At 41.6% G+C, this 19555-nt stretch overlaps 2 protein-coding genes across 13 annotated transcripts in view; one reads left to right on the top strand and one right to left on the bottom strand.

Annotated features, from left to right (window-relative positions):
- Window positions 1-5549: 5549 nt before the first annotated feature.
- On the bottom strand, window positions 5550-17412 carry LOC135501935 (synergin gamma-like). The gene is made up of 17 exons (XM_064794391.1): window positions 17407-17412; window positions 16875-16921; window positions 16172-16500; window positions 15760-15899; window positions 15065-15240; window positions 14701-14877; window positions 14244-14441; window positions 13541-14117; window positions 13111-13273; window positions 12774-12996; window positions 12471-12528; window positions 10511-12237; window positions 10136-10239; window positions 9618-9765; window positions 9291-9347; window positions 7910-8001; window positions 5550-7601 (listed from the first exon to the last, which is right to left on the bottom strand). Exons 3-17 carry the CDS (start codon window positions 16493-16495, stop codon window positions 7359-7361), a joined length of 4407 nt encoding a protein of 1468 aa, XP_064650461.1. The 5' UTR covers window positions 16496-16500; window positions 16875-16921; window positions 17407-17412; the 3' UTR covers window positions 5550-7358.
- A 1169-nt stretch (window positions 17413-18581) lies between these two features.
- Window positions 18582-19555, top strand: part of LOC135501861 (fibrillin-2-like) — a 33230-nt gene continuing 32256 nt past the window's right edge. For 4 of the 12 annotated variants that reach the window (XM_064794303.1, XM_064794278.1, XM_064794313.1 and 1 more), the window contains exon 1: window positions 18583-18845. The gene's annotated coding sequence lies outside the window, so the exon portion shown is untranslated. Of the gene's footprint in view, window positions 18846-19555 lie in introns of all 12 variants that reach the window. The other 8 variants (XM_064794247.1, XM_064794294.1, XM_064794272.1 and 5 more) reach the window with 3 other exon arrangements.

Raw genomic sequence — 19555 nt, 5'->3', positions numbered from 1 at the left:
CATTTTCAGTAAGACCTTTGAACAACACATTGAAGATGTAAGATCGGTTTTGAAACGATTAAAGGATAAAGGTATCAAAGTGAAACCAAAGAAATGTATGTTGTTCAGGTTGGAGGTCAGGTTTCTGGGGCAGTTGGTTTCAGAAGGGGGCTATCGGATGGACCCAGCAGATATCAAACCTGTTCTTGCACTAAGAGAGAAAGAGCCAAAGACGGTAGGAGAGGTGAGGCAACTCATGGGACTACTTGGGTATTACCGGAAATTCATTCCAGACTTCAGTAGGCGGGCCAGAAGCTTGTATGATCTGTTGAGCGAAGTCGATTCTGGTAAGGAACAGAAATCCAAAGGACGACAGAAGAAGCAAAGTAGGAAGACAAAGGGAGGAGGTCAGAAAGCATCGCGAGAGCGGATTGAGTGGAGAGACGAACATCGTCGCACATTGGATGAGCTGATTGAATGTCTGACATCGACCCCAGTGATGGCATATCCGGATTACGAAAAACCATTCGTTCTGCACACTGATGCCAGCGGTCAAGGACTTGGAGCTATTCTCTACCAGAGACAGGCAGATGATGAGTTGAGGGTAATCGCTTACGGTTCAAGGTCATTAAGTCCAGCAGAGAAAAACTACCATCTACATTCTGGCAAGTTGGAGTTTTTGGCGTTGAAATGGGCCGTGGTGGAGAGATTCCGGGATTTCCTGTACTATGCCCCACATTTTGACGTCTACACCGACAACAACCCGTTAACATACATTTTGACTTCTGCGAAGCTGGATGCAACACGTCACCGTTGGGTTGGTGAACTGGCAGATTTCAACTTCACATTGCATTACAAGCCAGGGATAAATAATACAGACGCTGATGTATTGAGTAGGCAACCTTTGGACTTTGAGGTGTACATGCAGGGTTGTACTGAAGCTGCAGGACCTGAACAGCTTGGAAGTGTAGGAAAGGCATTGACTGGAGAAGGCTATGAAGCAGGACTCGGATGGATTGAGGTGTTATCGACCAACCCTGTGGGTATCGCTGAGGAAATGGAAAGCGTTTTGGATTTAAACAACATGGAGGTGATACCTACCCAAGAACTAGCCAAGACTCAAGATAAGGACTCGGAAACTGGTTTGTTGAAACGATGGGTGAGCAGTGGTGAAAGGCCAACAAAGGAGGAACTCAGGACATATCGAGGAAAGTTGCGGAGGAAACTTGGAACTTGGATCAGGAGCTGGGATAGATTGCATTTGGATTCGGATGGGATTCTACGAAGAACTTGTAAATTACCTGACTCTCGAGATTGTGCTCAAATATGCCTGCCAGAGGAATACCACCAAATGATTTACGAGATGCTTCATCGAGACATGGGACACTTGGGACCAGATAGGGTGATTGCCCTCGCACAGGAACGATTCTACTGGCCTGGTATGGGTGAAGATATTACCAGATACATTCAGAAGAGATGTCCTTGCCTCAAAGACAAGAAACCCACGGTGACCAGGAGAGCAGAGTTGAAACCGATCGAGACAACCCAACCATTTGAACTGGTAGCAATTGATTATGTACACTTAGAACGCTCAAAAGGAGGATATGAGTACATGTTGGTTTTGGTGGACCATTTCACTCGTTTTGTGCAAGTGTACCCAACCAAGAACAAGTCTGGTCGTACAGCAGCGGATAAGATTTTCAATGACTTCATCCCTCGGTTCGGATTTCCGGGAAAGCTTCATCACGACCAAGGAAGGGAATTTGAAAACCATCTGTTCCATCAGCTTCAGAAGAGATGTGGAATTGGTAGAAGTCGGACAACACCGTACCACCCTGCTGGCAATGGAACATGTGAAAGGATGAATAGAACTATACTTGGGATGTTGAGGACCCTAAGTGAACAACACAAGAAGGATTGGAAGAGTCACGTAGACAAGCTAGTACATGCGTACAATTGTACGAAGAATGACTCTACAGGATTCTCCCCTTTCCGTCTTCTGTTTGGTAGATCCCCAAGACTTCCAGTTGATTTAGTTTTTGGATGTAATCAAGATGAAGGTTTGGACACAGTGGATAGATGGACCGGTCAACTGAAAGAGGCCTATGATATGGCCAGAGAGAACATAGGAAAATCCAAAGAGAAAGGAAAGAAGAATTATGACAAGCATCTGAGAAGCACAATTTTGAAGGAGGGCGATAGAGTGTTGGTACGAAATCTCAGTGAAAGGGGAGGCCCTGGAAAAATCAGGTCGTATTGGGAAAAGGATATCCACATTGTGACCAAACGAGTATCGCCAAATGCACCAGTTTATGAGGTCAAACCGGAGAAAGGGATGGGCAGGACTAGGATTCTACACCGGAATCTACTCTTACAATGCGACGAGCTGCCATTTGAAGGACCACCAATCAGACGATTGCGAAAACGGAGAGACCGACGACGACCAGAGGTGCATCAAGAGTCTGATGAATTGGATAGCGACATTGAGAGTTCTGATGAGGGATTGGTACCAGGATTTCGAAGTGAGGAGACAACTCCAGAAACACGGAACCAAGAACCTACACCGACTGACAATGGCGCGGACATAGAACCGGAGGTAGAAGCAGAACAAGATGATTCAGAGAATGCAAGGGATGAATCAAGTACCCAGAATTCCGGGACTGAACAATCCAATTCGAGTGATGAGCATTCAAGAGAATCATCCACTGATGGACCAGTGGAACGACCGAGACGGCAAGTGAGACCACCACAAACGCTGACGTACAATACGCTAGGGAACCCTACAGTTCAACCAAGAGCATTTCCAGTAATGCAAGAACCAAGGGCATATCCAATGGTGCATGGAGTACCTGTTCAGCAGATGGGGGGTTGGCCGTCAGCTCCATGGGGAGGATACCCGATCTTCGTGCAGTATCCGATCCCAGGCTTTAATGGACACTAGATAGACTATAGACGCATTTCAGGCCAAGGGGTGATTCATGGATTTTGTTAGTTAAAACATATTATCGTATTACGGAACAGGTGTAAATAGATTAAGGATTTAATCATAAATTTGCTTTTCAGGTATATTATACTGTGAAGTAGTATTTTTCAGGTGGTCTTTGTGAGAGTTGAGCCATGACGTAAGATGACATTATGAAGAAAATAGATTGTCCAAGCGCTTCTAAAGTCATGAGACTAGTTGTACAAGATAAGCGGAATCCACCAGATGTTTGCTGAAGAGATTGGCCATTTCTTCAGTTTGTCTTTACCGCCAGGAAGAGGAATGCAGGTATCCTCTAACCTGCAATTCGGTGATGTATATTATTTAGAGTAATTTTGCCGTTGGGGTATTTACCAGTATGTTGTACAGCGCCTGTGGAGTAGCATTTTAGATTCAGTTCTTCTTGGGCAAGTATTTTCTGGAATTGAACTAATGTCGAGGACGACATCATTTTGAACGGGGGGAGAATGTGACGGTATGAGTTTATGCGGCGGTATGAGTTTGGAGTCATCGAGAAAAGGGGGACACATTTTTTTTGGCAAATGAGTGGATCTTGAGCGAAGCACAGAATGACGCGGGGATTACGTTTCTGAGAACGTCGTAGGAATAGTTCGCGCCTGCGTAGTTCGTTCAGCATATCATTAAAATTGTGTCGCGGAAATTTCGATTTTGTCGTCCGTAATTCTTGAATATTCCCCTCCACTTTCCAGGTAAGTAACCTTAAATCATTTAGTCATGTGTAGTAAAACTGGTAGATCAGATGTATATTGACATGCAAAAGGTTAGAGATGTTTGTAAATAGTTTTCGGCAAATTTGTTGAGCGTCGAGCCTCGGGCTGTCAGAATGGCTGGATCAGCTGTGCGCGCTTGAGCGTCAGTCAAGGATTTTGGGCTTCAAACTATTCTTTAATGGGAATGTAATGTTCGCAACTATTGTTCAGAGAAGTCACGCTAAGGTATATTTTTGTTGTATAAAGTTTCCATATGTTTGATTAACGTTTCATGTCAGAAACGGGGATTTTAGTTTCGAACACAGTGTCAACAATGCAACCGCGTTGGTATTGTTGACATCAGGCGACGCTCTGATTGGCTGTGGCTGGGGTCACGTCAGCGATGAATAGGTCAGATGTGCCATATTTGGGAAAGTGCGATGCTGTGATTGGTTGGAAGTTTAAAGGGATTTTAAATACGTCACAGATTTTTGCCATATTTGTAAACCGCTTTCCGTATTCGGAGAGACGCACGCATTCCAAATGACATGTGAATCAAAATGTGAATCACGGAAATTCTTGGGTTTTTGCGGGTTTTAACACTTTGTGTGCGGGGATTTCTTGATGTTTTCTCAGGTTTAGGCCTAACTCTGTCAATTTCTTTTAGATTAACTAGCACGGCTAGTCACTCTAATGTTTATTGTATATACTTGGATTATATAGGCAGTGGGCCTCTATCGGGTATAATTACTATAGATATCACTGGTATTTTGATTGTACACATTTCTAAAGGTCAAAGGGCTGTTATGTGACAATATTTCTCTTTCATGTATGTATTTCGCCATTGTAGTTCGTTCAGCATATCATTAAAATTGTGTCGCGGAAATTTCGATTTTGTCGTCCGTAATTCTTGAATATTCCCCTCCACTTTCCAGATCTGTCCAGGTAACATTTTGACTTTGACATTTTTGTTCTGCAGATTGATTGCAAGTAACCAGAGAGAAGGAGACAACCAAGTTTGCAACCTGTTCGAAGATGATGACATATTCCTGTGAGGAGTGGTAGAGGAAATACCAGTTGAACTCTTGTCCTTTCCTTCTGACAAGATTGCATCATGTGAGCGGGGACAACATGCCAGATTGTCTCTCAGTAGCGATCAGTTCTCTCAACGTTTCGTTCCAGCACAACTTTTCATCTGAATTCAACATTAGTTGTTTTAGGTGTTTTTTAGTTAACTCTATATTTTTATTGCTTGTATGGATTTTATTTTGTTGTTGAATCATGTACAGGATTTAGATTATTTTCTTGAGAACTTCATGTCCGTCATTCTTCTTCTTGTTTGTTATTGATGCCGATGATGTTGTTGTTAAACCATTATGTTGTGTTTATGAGGATTTTTGGTCGAATAATAATTGAAAAATACTGCTGTCTCTTGTTGTTCTTTCATCAAGCCAACACTTGGAAGACTAGTGCAATTTACTCTTGTCACAACCATGAGAGATGCATATTCCTCAGTTTAATGAGGAGATGAATGATGCCAGTGTCCTTGCTTGCTGCATTTGATGGATTTCTGTCTTCTTTTATCCAGTAACAACCTTGACTGATTCAACTCTAACAGAATCATCAACTTAATGGTAGGACAACTTCTTGCTAGGCTTGCAGAATTTCAAATCTGTCTTACTGGACTGCAAGATGCAACTACATCCAGACTTTTAGATCTGTCGCGACCTGGACTGCCACTACCTTGAGACCGAGCCCGAGTTTCCTGGCTGAGTTGAATGTTTGCATAGGGCTTGGCTTGATCAGTACTTGGTGATCAATTTCAGAAGTAGAAATAGAGAAACAGGCAAAGGTTCATATCGCAATAGACATCCTTCCATTTATTCATTACCTTACAGTATATACATAAATAAGACAAAGAAATAATTTATACAACACTTATTTACAATAAACTGATAAAGAACCATGTTGTAAACATGATTCATACTTTCAAGTATACTTCAAAGAATTCATAATTGGTGATGCACAAGTTGCAGTGCTCAGTTCTCCTTATCTAAAGTTGACACTTTTACTGCTGTAGGTAAATCAGCACTTCGAATTTCAGCTTCAAGCCAAATAAAAACATAAGTTTCAATACATTTAGCCTCTATCACAGCTTATAATGGAATCTTAAACTAAGAAATCAAAACTTGTAATATATGTTATACTTTTTTGGACATTATTTTTATGAATAAATCCATATGAACTCTGAACAGCCAACTCATAGATCTGGGTTTCTTGAATTTACGCAATACATTCTTCAATCTGTAATATTGTCTAAAGGACCCAGACAAAAGCACAATTTAACAATGATAATATCATTAGGGTAGTATTATTGCACAAACTCTAACTATGGTACCAGTAACTACAACTTCATGGTTATAATCAACATCAAATACCGAAATGCACAATATTTTCATGCATTTTATATGACAATATTCCTTCAAAACAATTTAGCACTTTAAATAATTTCCGTGCATTAGCTCAATAAAATATGCCGGTTTTCTGACTTCTGTCCCAACAATGGGATGCTCAATATTACAAGCATCACCCATCAAGACAAACATAGCTTTGCAGGCAATATGATTTGACAACACATTTCATTGGAAGACATTACAGTGTCCAACCTAATAAACTGCTGATGCCACAAGACACACTTGTTACATGTTGTCTTTCTAAGGAGAGGGGGTCCAGGGTGAGGCCAAAAATGTAAGGTTTTTCTTTCTCAATATATTGAAATAAATATTGACATGCTCACTGAACAAAACAACAGTCATGAGATATGAGAATACAGATTTTAATAGATAAGACTAAATGACTAGAATGATCAGTTATCTGGACAAATACTATTCATGCACTGTGTATAAGGGTAAGTGGTTGAGCCTGTACAGTAGGCCTTTATCATCTGCCATAGGCACCCCTCAACAAGCTTAAACCATGTGACACAGTATGTCACCATATTGCAAACATGTGACCATAGACAACAGAAGGATAACCATACATCCAAGCAGCACAATTGACACGGACATAAAAATATGTTATGCCAATTGGCATGTGATGACGTTGCTTTGCAGTCCGTGGCCTCATGTTTACTGTCCATATGATGGTGACGACATCACCTATAGGACAAATCCATACTTATAAAATACCATACACTTGCTTATGGTTTAGAACGAGACACACATAATCAAAAAGGTTACAAGGGTTGAAAAAAATAAGTATTTTTAAACTGTCACACCATGAAGAACAGATTGTTTTGTGAAATAATGGAATGGCTTTCTAAAACTCATTGGAATGTTCGATTAAAAGAAAAATTTATATGTCATACACGTATTTAGGAATTTCTAACAGTGGGTTAACTGTCTGAAGATACATCAGAATAGGCAAAAACCATTGCCAAGCTCTTATTGAGCAGAATTGAATAAAGTCATTAACACAACAATGTCATTGGTTAGTATCTTAGGATAATTGATGAAAATTTGTCAATAGATTGTCATAACCAAGAATTCATGGCCGAGCTACGACAAAAGACAGAAGGAGATATTGGTTGGCCATAAAAACATCCCAGTACAAAAATGCTATTTTCAGAACATGTAGTAACCACAAAATAGTACATTACCAACTTCTACCATCCAAAATGTTCTCCACTACAACAATTCAGGCAACCTCAGTGATGGGAGCATAGAGTCAACACAGTTCACCCAATAGTTGGCACAAGTTGCATGATACTGACGACCACCGTACATGAACTTATTGACTTCCTCCTTGGAAGATGATCTACTTTGGCCATCAACGTTAAGCAGACATATCCCGCAAGCTTTCTGCTGAGCATCAGACTCGTCTGACTTGAGAACACAAGAGCGATAGTCAAACGAGGCAGAGGAGTCCGGCTGAAAGGAACAAAACGTTACATCAGCTATAGTTCATTAAATAGAAATAGCCTAAACCATTGCTAGAATCCCCAATGACGGCATTTGATACCAAGAACCAAGAGACAAATCTTTGGTACTCTGAACTCCTCAATTACCCAATTCATTCAAAGTTCAGTGGAACTTCTTCATGAAATAGTAACCAGCAGTAGAATTTGCATGTCGTTTCTGCATTTTTTTGGTTTCGTGTCATCAATTGGAAATTTTGGTTTCATCCAGATTGGAAACCAGCAGTGTGATACTTGGGACACAATGTATTCTGCACCTACCATTGCAGCATTGGTTGATATAAATGCTGTGAGGTTATTCCAACTCAGATCAATATCTTTTAGAAGCTTCAGCAGCTTGGAATTGGTAACAGCTGAAAGAGGCAAATAAGGAAATTAGAAGAGAAGATGTCTTAATCAGCATAATGCCTGGACCATGGTCGCCATCTTGTTTGTAATTCATTTTCTTTCTCATAGGACTAAAGTCAAGTACAGTGGAACCCCGGTAACACGACCTCCCAAGGGACTAAGCCGAAGTGGTCGTGTTACCGGGGTGGTCGCGTTGGTGAATTTAAGAATCATAAGTAGGTTTTCCCGCCAAAACATCGTCCTAGCAGATATGCTGTGTGTACATTGACATGCATTAATGACTACGCCACCGGGTGATTCGATAATTTGTGTGTATATCACGAATAAAAAATCATTTTCTTGAGTGTTTTGCGTTTAATTTACAACTTATGTAAATGAGTAAATAAACTGACGAGAGCTAATTAGACCAAACATTACATTAAAACTTGAGCATGCTAATTAGAGCAAGCATGTCATTCACACCATCGGCAGCTGCCCTTCTTGATGTCAAGCTAATATTCCCGCTAACATTGAGAGAGGTGATGTGAGAAGATGTTGAGAATTATTCCTGATGTCTTCCTGCTTTAACCTCAGCCAATTTGAACTGGTACTGATTAAATCATCTTTTTAAAAACGTATTTTATCAATATTACGACGTAGTAAGCATTCTTTACTTTGAGTATCGGTACTCTTACTAATCAACATAATTTATTTGTCCTAAAAACTACGTGTGCATGCCTCTTGACATCATTTAATACTAAATGATGAAAAACAAACCGTGAGTCGAAAAGAAAGTTTATTCTTCATTTTATTTGCGCTTACATTTGATCAAACTCACTTACACATCATTTATTTTCATATGGATTCCCATGGTCATTGTGTTCGAGGTGCTAACTATCAACACGGATTTGCGAGAAGGTGCCAATTGATACGATGCGGTCATGGTTGATTACGGCAATTAGGCCTCATGGTCGCGTTAGCGGGGTTAATTTGCAGTTTGGGACCGACCAAGCTGGTGGTCGCGGTCTGGGTACCGGGGTGGTCGTGTTAGCGAGGGCCAGTTAATGAGAATTAGAGAGAAAACCATTCGGGACCGGAGAATTTTGGTCGTGTTCGCGGGGTGGTCGCGTTACTGAGGTGGTCGCCGACCGGGGTTCCACTGTAGATGATTCAGTTAGAACGGCTCATCTTAAGCCCTTAACACCAAAGCAACGAGTTTTTGTCTAACTGTCTAATTGATAATGGGAACAAGCAGTCTGCCGCATCAAACCAAATTACTTGTTTACACAAACAAGTTATATTAACAGAAACTCACCTGAAACCTTTATAGACAATGTAATACGACAAACAACACGATAAATCTCGATGACACCTGAAGATAATGAAAATGAAACTAGAACAGGGAAGGATGAAGAGCTTTGAGACACAAAAGGCAAAGAAGACCACAAACAATACTCAGAATCGCAGACTTTGTTTTTGGACATATGGACCTACCGGTAGTTGTTAGTTTGCCACATCAAAATTTTTCATTTCTGGATGTAGTTTTTTAGGGGTGGTCAAAAATGTGCTGTAAGGACTCTTGAAAATACTAAGAATGATGGATGGCTCCAAACTAACTTTATGAGGATTGGCGAGTACTCACTTGCGACATATTCTGCTCCTTGTTCAGATTTGATGACTTCGTTGCAGACAGATCTAGATAGTGAGTTGAACACGTCGTTGGCATTACTGATCATCTCGAGGCAGCTATCCAAACATCGCTCCCATTCGTAGGCATGCTTCTCAACATGCTGCAAATCATGGGAATGTGCAGTGAGAAAATTAATGAAAACCAATGCATCAGACTTGCTGAACATCTGTATTATGGGAGATCCCCGACATAGAGGCTAGTAGGCTGAGCTCATAATAAGGAAGTCACGAGTTTGATTCTTGGAAGAATCAATGCCATCCTTGTGCATGGCACTTAATCATACTTGCTTCCCTCCACCAAGGAGCAAATGGGTACCTAGCTGGCAGAGATGTCCACATGTGGATGCCAGTCCCAAGCATCAAATATATGCAGCTTGGACACTTGATACTCCCCAGGGATTAGGAGATGAACAGTCCAATAGCTGGGCTAATCATGTGACGGCTATGTCTGCCTGGAATTTGTTCTTTTACCTGAATTTCATGCGTGGCAGAGCTGTATCTGTCGCCAAGAACGGCACTGCCATCAGTCAAAAGTTCACTCGCATCTCGGGGAGCCTGGGTCCATGTGCTAGTATCTGAAAATACATGTAAGAGTAAACTACACATACAATCAATTGGGGAGAGAAACCTTTCCACAGCAAATGAACCCACACAAGTCACAAATGCAGCACATGCGTGGAAATTCAATTGTCAAGTTCTAGTGCAAGCTATGGTACTGATGTTAATGTCTATCTGATCTGACCCATGTCTGAATGGTAACTCACATCAAAAACAGAGGTCTCACTTTGTCCATGATGGACATACTTTAGAACTTCTCTAAATAATTGGCGGCCAGCTTTTACTTACCAACTCCATTACTAACACTAGACCACGGCTGAGAATCACCAACTCCATTCACTGATTTATTACTCGGCATCGAGGAACTGAACTCGCCAAATCCATCCCCATTAACCTCAACTTCTGATCCTTGTTTGAATTCCAAACTCCTGACGGACTGTTGGTCTGGGTTTGACTTCTTCTCAACCGAATCCCCTGACCCAGCACTTGAGATGGAATGGCTGTCTGTACCTACAGCAGCAGGGTCTTTCAATTCCTTCATTTTGATGGTGCCACTAAAGTCAAAGCTTCCAACAGACTGTGTGTCCTCCTTAAACTGAACTTTATTGCTAGACAGCGAGTCCAGGCTGGTAAGAGACTGACTCTTGGCTAAATCATCCTGTTTAGAATCGCTAACAGGTGACGTCAACGATGGCGGACTATGCACATCAGCCTCACCGCCAATATCAATTTTTCGAGTTGTATCAAGTGTTCGAGGTTTGAAGTGTGATGTCTGAAATCGGGATTTTCCGGGTACATTATCAGTATCACCTATCCAGTCTTGTGAATGTAGCGACGACACACCGGTAAACTCGGCAAAATCTTCATCGTCTTCATGGTCATCGCCATCATCCCAATCTGGTGGTTCATCTGGCATTGCACCATACGACAGCTCAACAAACCCAACGGTCTTCGGTTGTGGTAAGAAGATATTCTTTGTTGGTTTGATTGGTTTTGGCTTAACAACATTGAACTCTGACGTTGTGGTACCAGTATTTGGTAAAGTTGGGGGCATTGCTGGAGGTGCAGAGGAAAAACTACTGAAGTCACCAAAGTTATTGTCCTCATCGTCATCATCAATCACATTCGATTCTGTTTTGTCTTTGTTCTCCCCCTGACTAGAGGTGAACAATCCTTCTGTAGTATTAGTACTAGCACCCAAGTCCCTAAATGCACTGTAGCGATCAGAATCCTCAGACATCTGAGCAGCAGGGGGTGCCTGTGTAAAGTTACCGAATGAGTCAACAGTAGCCCCTTTAATAGTCATAGCACCTAACCCACTTGTAAGGGACTCGTCAGTTTGAGAGGAGAAAGCCCCCTGGAAATTAGCCCATTCATCCTTTTGCTCAGATTTTTCTGCAACAGTGGGGATGGTTTCAGCGGCTTCCACACCGCTCCCGTCTTTATCTAAATCTTTAAACACGATTGCTTCACCAATATTGATTGGCCTCCCATCATTGCCAATATCCTCTGTTCGGAACATAGAATATTTCCCGTGCGCCGGCTCAGGTATTTCCGTTTTCATAACCTGGAATGCAGCATACTTATCCTCTTGGCCAATAATTTCCTGTTCCTTCAATGTAGAATTAGACACAACACTTTGTTGATATCCACCATAACTTCCAAAACTGCTATTCTCACTACTTTCTGCAGATCTAAAATCATCGAAGTCATCATTATCAGCAAAGCTTGCCGACGTTTTTGAACTATCAGATCCATGAGACAGAGAGTCTAGTTTATAACTGCTGAGAGAGCTTGACTCAGACCCCTTACAGGAGTCAAAATCAAAATGCAGATCCTGGACTTTTTGTCCGTGAACTTTGAGATTATGGTGGTCATGTTTTAAGAAATGTCCGAATGGCTTCCCCTTGACTGTTGGAGGTGCACTTGGTTTGGCAGATTTGAATTCCTCAAAATTGTCAACCTCTTCTTTCTTGTTGGCTGCTGATGCTGGGAATGTCAAGCTGCTCTCAGAACTGAAATGGAGAGAGAAAACCATCTGTAGACCTAGGGGTTTTGATTTGGATTGATTGACTTTGGACAAGCCAATTGTCTCAAGTGGATTATAAAACGCTGTTGCTTAACTCCTCAAATACAAGTGAGCCCACAATAAAATATTCATAAAGGAATGCACTGGAGTTTCTTACGAACATTTAACATAAAATGCAACATGCAATGCATAACTTAAATAATTCAGAAAACACCTAACCTTTGATCCGCTGAAGGCTTTAGATGGGCTGGGCTTGAGACAAAATCACCAAAAGAATCTGAAAACAAACAATAGAGAAGTTACCTGCAGGTACCTTCAAAACATACCAGAACATTATTTGTGAGAAAGCCATAGAAAATTGATGCGAAAAAACGTGCATCTGCACTCAAGTACCGAAGTTGTAAAGATAAACGTGAGACAAGGAAATGTTTGCAAAAGATATAGCTCAAATTCAGGATCTATCAAAAGTATCATACATCGCCTCAAGGACATGTAACAATTAATTCTGAGAAAGCAACTTACTTGAATTTGAAACAGATGCTTGGTGGAAGTCTGCAAACTCATCTTGATCATCTGCTGGGAGATTCAGAGCCTCGTTTGGTTGGGATAGCACTGATTGTGGCTGTTGACTGGTTGGAGGTGCTTGGTTCTGCATCGGCTGACTCTGAGCATTCTGGCCAAGATTTGGCACTGGCGGCTGAGGAAACTCCTTCAAGATCTCTAAAGTTGATATGTCGTTCTTTTGCTGGAATTAAAAACTATCAACTATAAACCAGAACTCCAAAAAATGTTAGCTGCCATTTTGAATGTAACGTTTATATTGTTGTTTTTTTCAATTGTGATGGAGATCTATGCATACCTGTGCCATGGCTATCATGGCCAAGATGACATACAATTCTTCTTTGATGAGCTGACCAGGCATTATCCTATTGGCAAGACTCCATATATGACCCAAGATTTCTTTGGGTAACTGACTCCTCAGGAGAAGACCGTAGACTAGAGTAGTATCTATCACACCATTTCTGGAAGAAAGCAATATTTTTTGATGACAAGTGCCAAGTGACAGAATACTGCAGAATTTGAGGTATTTGTATCTTAATCTCCAGATGTATGGAAACAGCACAAGTGATAATTTTTGGCCATGAAAACTCAGAGGATCATTTCCATGCAAATAACTGCAGAAAACCAGAAGTTTTTAAAAGGTTATATCAATAAGTTGTACTGGGTTGCTGGAAAGGCTGTTGATGTAACTGTTCGGCCAAGAAAAATAAATTCAATAAATAACTTACTGTGTAGTTGCTTCAAGGACATGAAGATAGAGCTCAGGTATAACAGTGGCATTGAAGAACATAGGAGGAATATGTGGTGGCAGCTGCATTGGAGGAGTTTGTCGATTCTGTGGAGGGTTCCCTTGAGCACCAGGCACTGGAGCAAGTCCTGGACCGGGAGGCCTAATTGTTCCTGCAGCGCTGTGGGCTGGTATACTCGGCCCTCCAGCAATATGAGGTGGTCTGATGGCTCCTGCCGCACTATGGGTTGGAGCACCAGGCCCAGCAATGCTGTATGGTGGGGCACTGAATCCTGCAGCACTATGAGGTGGAACTCCAGGGCTGCCAGCACTGCTGGGTGGCATGCCTTGGGGAGGAGGTACATGTTGACCCCCTTGTCCAACCGGATGACCCTGACCAGCCACAGACGTTGGCATTTGTCCTTGAGGATAAATGGGTTGACCAGAGGCATCAATGTAAACTTGCCCAGGTTGCTGACCAGGTACTGGGTACTGTCCTGGTGGGAGTTGTTGCTGACCTGCCTGTTCTTGACAATTTTCTGGGGGCACCGGAACTGGTTGAGGTTCGGGTTCCTTCACTGAAGTAAGAGAATAATGTTCTGGAGATTTAGAATGCAGGGAGCATGCAATCAATCAACTAACTAACACCAAGTAACATAACACCAATGTCACCACATTTTTAGAAGAAAATGTTGTATACCTACCTTCTACAGTAAACATTTCAGACAAGGCATCAGCAACGGCATCTGTAGCATTTTGCCACTTGGCTGCATTTTGACTCTGTTGGAATGATGCTGATCGAGTGTTCGTTACGAGAATTTCTTTCACTGTAGGTTTATGGAATGTCTTCGCTTTGGTTTTGGTTTTTAGATCGGAACACTCGAGCATCATGCTCATTATATCTGCAATGGACATGAAAGAAAGTATTTTGAGTACAATGAGAAATGTGTTGAAGAGTCATCAATGCTTGGGGAGTACCCTTGTATTGTTCCAAAATGTACTAAATTACATTCCAAACATTGCCATTTTCAAAAAAGGGACTGTTACACATTTTGTTGGAGATGAGGCTGGCTTGCACCAAGCAAGAGACTGCCAGCACTGCAGTGTAAGGAAACATGAAAGACACATTAGTACTGCCTAACAACCCCAATATCAACTGACCTTTCTTTTCTTGAGACTGACCAGGAGAATTGGTAGACCTGTTTTCCTGGTCTCCAGGTCGAACTTCACAAGTTTCTTGGTCCTTTTGCGCGTTGTTGGCTTCTGAAGTTGGACCTTGTATGAAATCTCCAAACCCATCATCAGGATCAGATGTCTTCTCTGGTTCAATAGGTGACTCTGTATGATTATTAAAAATGAACAAGATTCTTGAAATTACCGACTGTTGAGTAAAAGTAGAGACTGCAAAGAAGAAGATTCTCCAATACTGGAATGTACCCAAAATACGATCAGCTGCTAAAACCCAGAAAGACTGAAGAGGCCACACATATCATACTTTGTTGATCCATTTCTGGATGTAACTTACGTTTAGATTTTTGTTTTTCTGCTTCCTTCTTGCCGATTATAGCTTCAATCATGCTATCCGCATCAACCTTCTTTGGTCCTAGGCGGCCAAGCTCCATCAGACGCCGCTGAGTTGACTGGAAATTCCTTTGCTTTAAAGCTTCCTCCATTGTCTTTGCTGGTTGCTGTGATGGTTTACTGGATGTTCAAAAGACAATAAAATTATCGCAGATGGGAAGCAATTTTAAAAGTAAAAGTCACCATAAGTGCATGACCAATGTTCGGTGTTGACTGCCCTGGAACTAAAATTTGATTAGTGCCAATTTTCATGCATACAAATACCATACAGTGAATATCTTTGACCTGACCAGATACCTAGATGATAATCAGATGTGACCTAATCAGTGTTGATATTGCTTATGACTCAGTTAGGCAATGTAGAATTATCTCCAGAGATTTGGTATGGTGTGGTGCTACCTGTGATATACATCAGATGTTGCATTCACTAGACCTTGGCAACAGTGCACAAGAAGATGTTACATCTAATCAAATGTATAAAGCACATGTAATGAGGTGATCATGTCTCATGTGGAGTCATGTAATAGTGCCTTTTGTCTAACTATACGAAGATTAAGAAGGTGTTAAGCTCTCCAACCACAAAGACTGAAAGTTGCTAGCTAATATAACATTCTACTCATGAAAGATTAGTTTACTTACTTTGGAGGTGATTGCCTCTGAGTCTGACCCTGTGATCTCATTGTGTAACTCTGAGCCATTTGGGGTGTGTATGGTGGTGGCGCCATATACTGTGGTGATGTATTCGATCCAATTCCTCCAGCATGTTGAAAACCTCCAGGCTACATTTAGAAGAGCAGAAACATCACTGAAGTATACTTAAACTTAAACAATTTCCCTGTCAATCATGCTTCAATTGTAAAATGTCTAACACCATCTTGATATGCTCATCAACAAATATTTCAGGCTATCATTGAAGATACTAGTTCCAAGTTGTATCTTATTTCAAAATTATATTATCAAATTGATACTGATTACTAATCAAATGAAACTGCTGCAAATGTTTTCTAGGGAATTTACTCAAACCTGACGTGCAACATTCTTTTGAACTTACTTGTCTAGGCATCTGTTGTCCCTGGAATCCAGGCTGTTGAAATCTCTGCTGCTGTGAAGGCCCCACCTGTCTAACCATCTGATTGTGCATGCCATGCATCTGAGGCTGCATACCCATACCAACTTGGGTCTGCATCATCTGTCCTTGCGGACGCATCCCCCCTGGCATCTGCTGCATGCCTTGCTGTTGTTGCATCATCATCTGTTGCTGCGTCATCATCTGCTGTTGTCCCGGGAACATCATTCTCTGTTGCTGTTGTTGCGGTGTCATGCCAAACTGGCCCACCCCCATTGGTTGCATCCCTTGCCCTGGAATAATGTTCATACCACCTGGAATGACGTAACTGTAATTTTATAAGGCAAAGCCACAGCTTTTATAACAATGAACATGACCATATCCTGATATTGTTGAATTGATTTGAGGTTCATTTTTAATTCAATCCCAGTGGCAAAAGTTAGGATTGGCTTGATTCAGCAATGCCAATTGTACTAGCATTGCGATTGTGAAATAAAATACGGAACGAGTTTACAATCCCCGATCACACCCCCAAAAAAGGTCATCGGTTGACGAACGAAGCACCACTGTTCAATGGATTTATAGTTGAATGAGATCAAACTACGTCATTTCCGATCGGGGATTGTAAATTTTAACCTAAAATACAAATATCCATGATCAAGAGAAAGAAAAATTCAACATAGACTACCTTGTAGTTGTTGTGGTGGTGGCCCACGGAAAGCTTGTCTTTGAAAGCTGTAAAAGATAACCTTTCGTTTTATGCCACAAAAATGAACTGTGAAGGAATGGTATACAGTCTGTTCAGACAGTCGTTGTGTGTGGGTGGGGGGGGGGGGGGGTCTTTACTACTACCAGCTATTAGTACTACGCACGGTTGCTATAACCTGAACCAGTGATTTATCAGTCTGCTAGGCCTCTTCTCGCCGATAAGAGGACTGGATCATCCAGTGAGGTGTCACTGTCTCCGACTAGTGTACATGGATATATACAGCTGACAGTGCCAGAGAGAGAGTGTCTGGTGAGAGTGGATGGTTATCGGGTTTCCACCCCAAAATCAAGACATGATAACAGGTCTATTTTCAATAGGACTAAAGTAAAAACCACAATAAGAGATCTATTATCAAAGGACAAAAAGCTGAACATTATAGGGTCGTTGTTTAATCTTTGAAATTGCCGAAAAATGAAAGAAATTCGACATCTGTGACAAAATATTTCCCAACCTTCCATCCGCCATTTTGAACTCAGTATATTAACAATTAGTCGATCGGTAAGTATTGAAATCAAAAGCAATTAAACTCAAGTTAGCAAAGAGTTAATATTTAAAACAGTAGTCTTGTACAGCCTCACAAAGTTTAAGAAGAGGATATTAGGAATAAAGGTACTTGTGCATTAAAGACCTTTACATGGTATCGTGCGCTGATCATCAACTTTCTGTGGTTGATGGCGGAACACGTGACCATCTATTCTATATTTAGGTGGCCCACGTGGTAGACCAACAGCGTAGCGGATCGATGCTCTGTAATGGGTTACCCACGTGGTTGAACTTGAACGGCTCCTGAACCAGTTTACAGTATAAATGTACTTAATTTTCCAAAGCAACCGTTTCGAGAGCAATTGAAAACTACAGTGTATTCCGCATAACCAGCTCATTCCACTCATGCTTCCCTCCGGGTTCTGTGCTCTCTTCTTCCTCTTCTTCTTCTTTCCGTCAGCTAATCGCGTCATCCTAATTTGGTCTCCTTATGAGGAACGAGGCCGGTCGATCCACTGCGTCCGAGGTGTAGAAAGACGAAGATCATGAAAGTAGAGACAGCTCCTGGTGGACTTTACAGTGCTCAACTACTTGTCCTGTCCCGCCGCGTCTTACTCATAGAAGTGATAGTCTCCACGTCAACATGAGGTCCAGCGAGTCAGACCCTTACGATAAGATCGGGGATTAGATATCAAAGAAAACATGGACCATGGGGCAAATTTGCCATTGTCTTGTTTAACATGGCTAATTGTTGTCTTCAGCCACCGAATGTTATAAATGATCAACGCCTCTTTGCAATTTCGAGACTTCGTAGCCGCTCCCACTGATTGGGCGGTGCAGGACATGCCTCGAAAGACGCGGAACAGAATGAAATTCAACTTCCAGCTCAACAAACACTTTCGGGCGTTTTCGATATTTTCATTTTGTCCGCATGTGCACATTGTATTACAGTCTCGACCCGATGAAAGATGAAAATAGAGTGACTCAACCACTCTCTTGCATTGCATTTCATTTTTGCATGAAGACGAGGTTGATCGGTTATATATACAGACTGTCCAGCGATTATGGCGGCAGATGGCATTGCGAAAATGACCTCAATACCAATATCAATATAATTCAACTTTCAATAACAAACGACATGCTCTAAATAGTCATCGAAAACCGGGTGACAACGGTGTCAACACTGGCAAGCGAAATCCGACTTTCCTCCCATCTCACCACTGGGTCACTTTCGTGTTTATCACCAAGGATTTACCTCCTTGGATACGGATTATCATTTAATTTTCGAATCGATAACAGGTGGGAGAGTATAGCCAGCGTTCTATCCGTAGGTGATATATTGTAATAGGATCACTACTGGTCGACCATGGTGGATATGAACGGCCGGATAGGACACAAGTAAATCAGGTAAATATAATGTTCTTAGTGATGACAGGTGACCATGTAAGTCATAATATAGTAAACTGTGACGCTCAAAAAGAGCATTAAAATGTACATGTATTTCATTTGCTGTAGCGTATTGCATGCTTTTGGGCTTATCTATGAGCCAAGGTCTTCAGAAGTTACAACAACCCCATCCCCAATGGTATACATCGCAATGTGCATGTTTTATCGTTTTCGAAATCTTTTACTAATTCTTTTCTCCAGAATTTTGAGAAAATGTAGGTATTGTATATGTCGAAGTTACACCAGAGATGATCATTCTGATGCTCCAACTCAGTTCCATTGAGGTGACAAACAGGGCAATTGTGCACGAGTCCAAAATATATATGGGGTGTCTTAAAAGACTTGTCCGCTGAGAGAGGTTCTGTCTTTGGAACAATACGCTGGGAATCGTAGGAGAAAACCAGCAGGGAGAGGAAAAAACAACTGCTTGTGATCGAGTTCGAGAAAGGAAAATGCTGTGGTTCTTTTGATATTAGTCGCATGACTAAGGAATTTCTGCAGCCCCACCAGAACATCATTCGTTTCTGCAGACATTTAGTAATTTAAAAATGCATTGTCGTGGTAACATGGGTACTATTATTCTGAGCACACGCAGGCCAGCTGATAGTTTTCCTTGGTCGCAGATGCTTGGGCGGTTCAACTCTGTGTCCGCTGCACATTATACACAGTCC

This window comes from Lineus longissimus, chromosome 2, assembly GCF_910592395.1.
Source record: "Lineus longissimus chromosome 2, tnLinLong1.2, whole genome shotgun sequence".
In the NCBI taxonomy this organism is placed as follows: domain Eukaryota; kingdom Metazoa; phylum Nemertea; class Pilidiophora; order Heteronemertea; family Lineidae; genus Lineus; species Lineus longissimus.
Note: the sequence above shows the minus strand (reverse complement) of the source record. Positions and strands in the feature narration are given on the sequence as shown.

Bases quoted from the DNA above. Each gene is read 5' to 3' on its own strand.
- LOC135501935 (XM_064794391.1), bottom strand. From the start codon at position 16,495: ATGAACATTATTCCAGGGCAAGGGATGCAACCAATGGGGGTGGGCCAG. The intron at 10,240-10,510 runs GTAAGTAAAAGC...ATGTATTTTCAG, and splicing joins TAGTGTTAGTAATGGAGTTG to ATACTAGCACATGGACCCAG. The intron at 8,002-9,290 runs GTGAGTTTCTGT...TGCCTCTTTCAG, and splicing joins ATTGTCTATAAAGGTTTCAG to CTGTTACCAATTCCAAGCTG.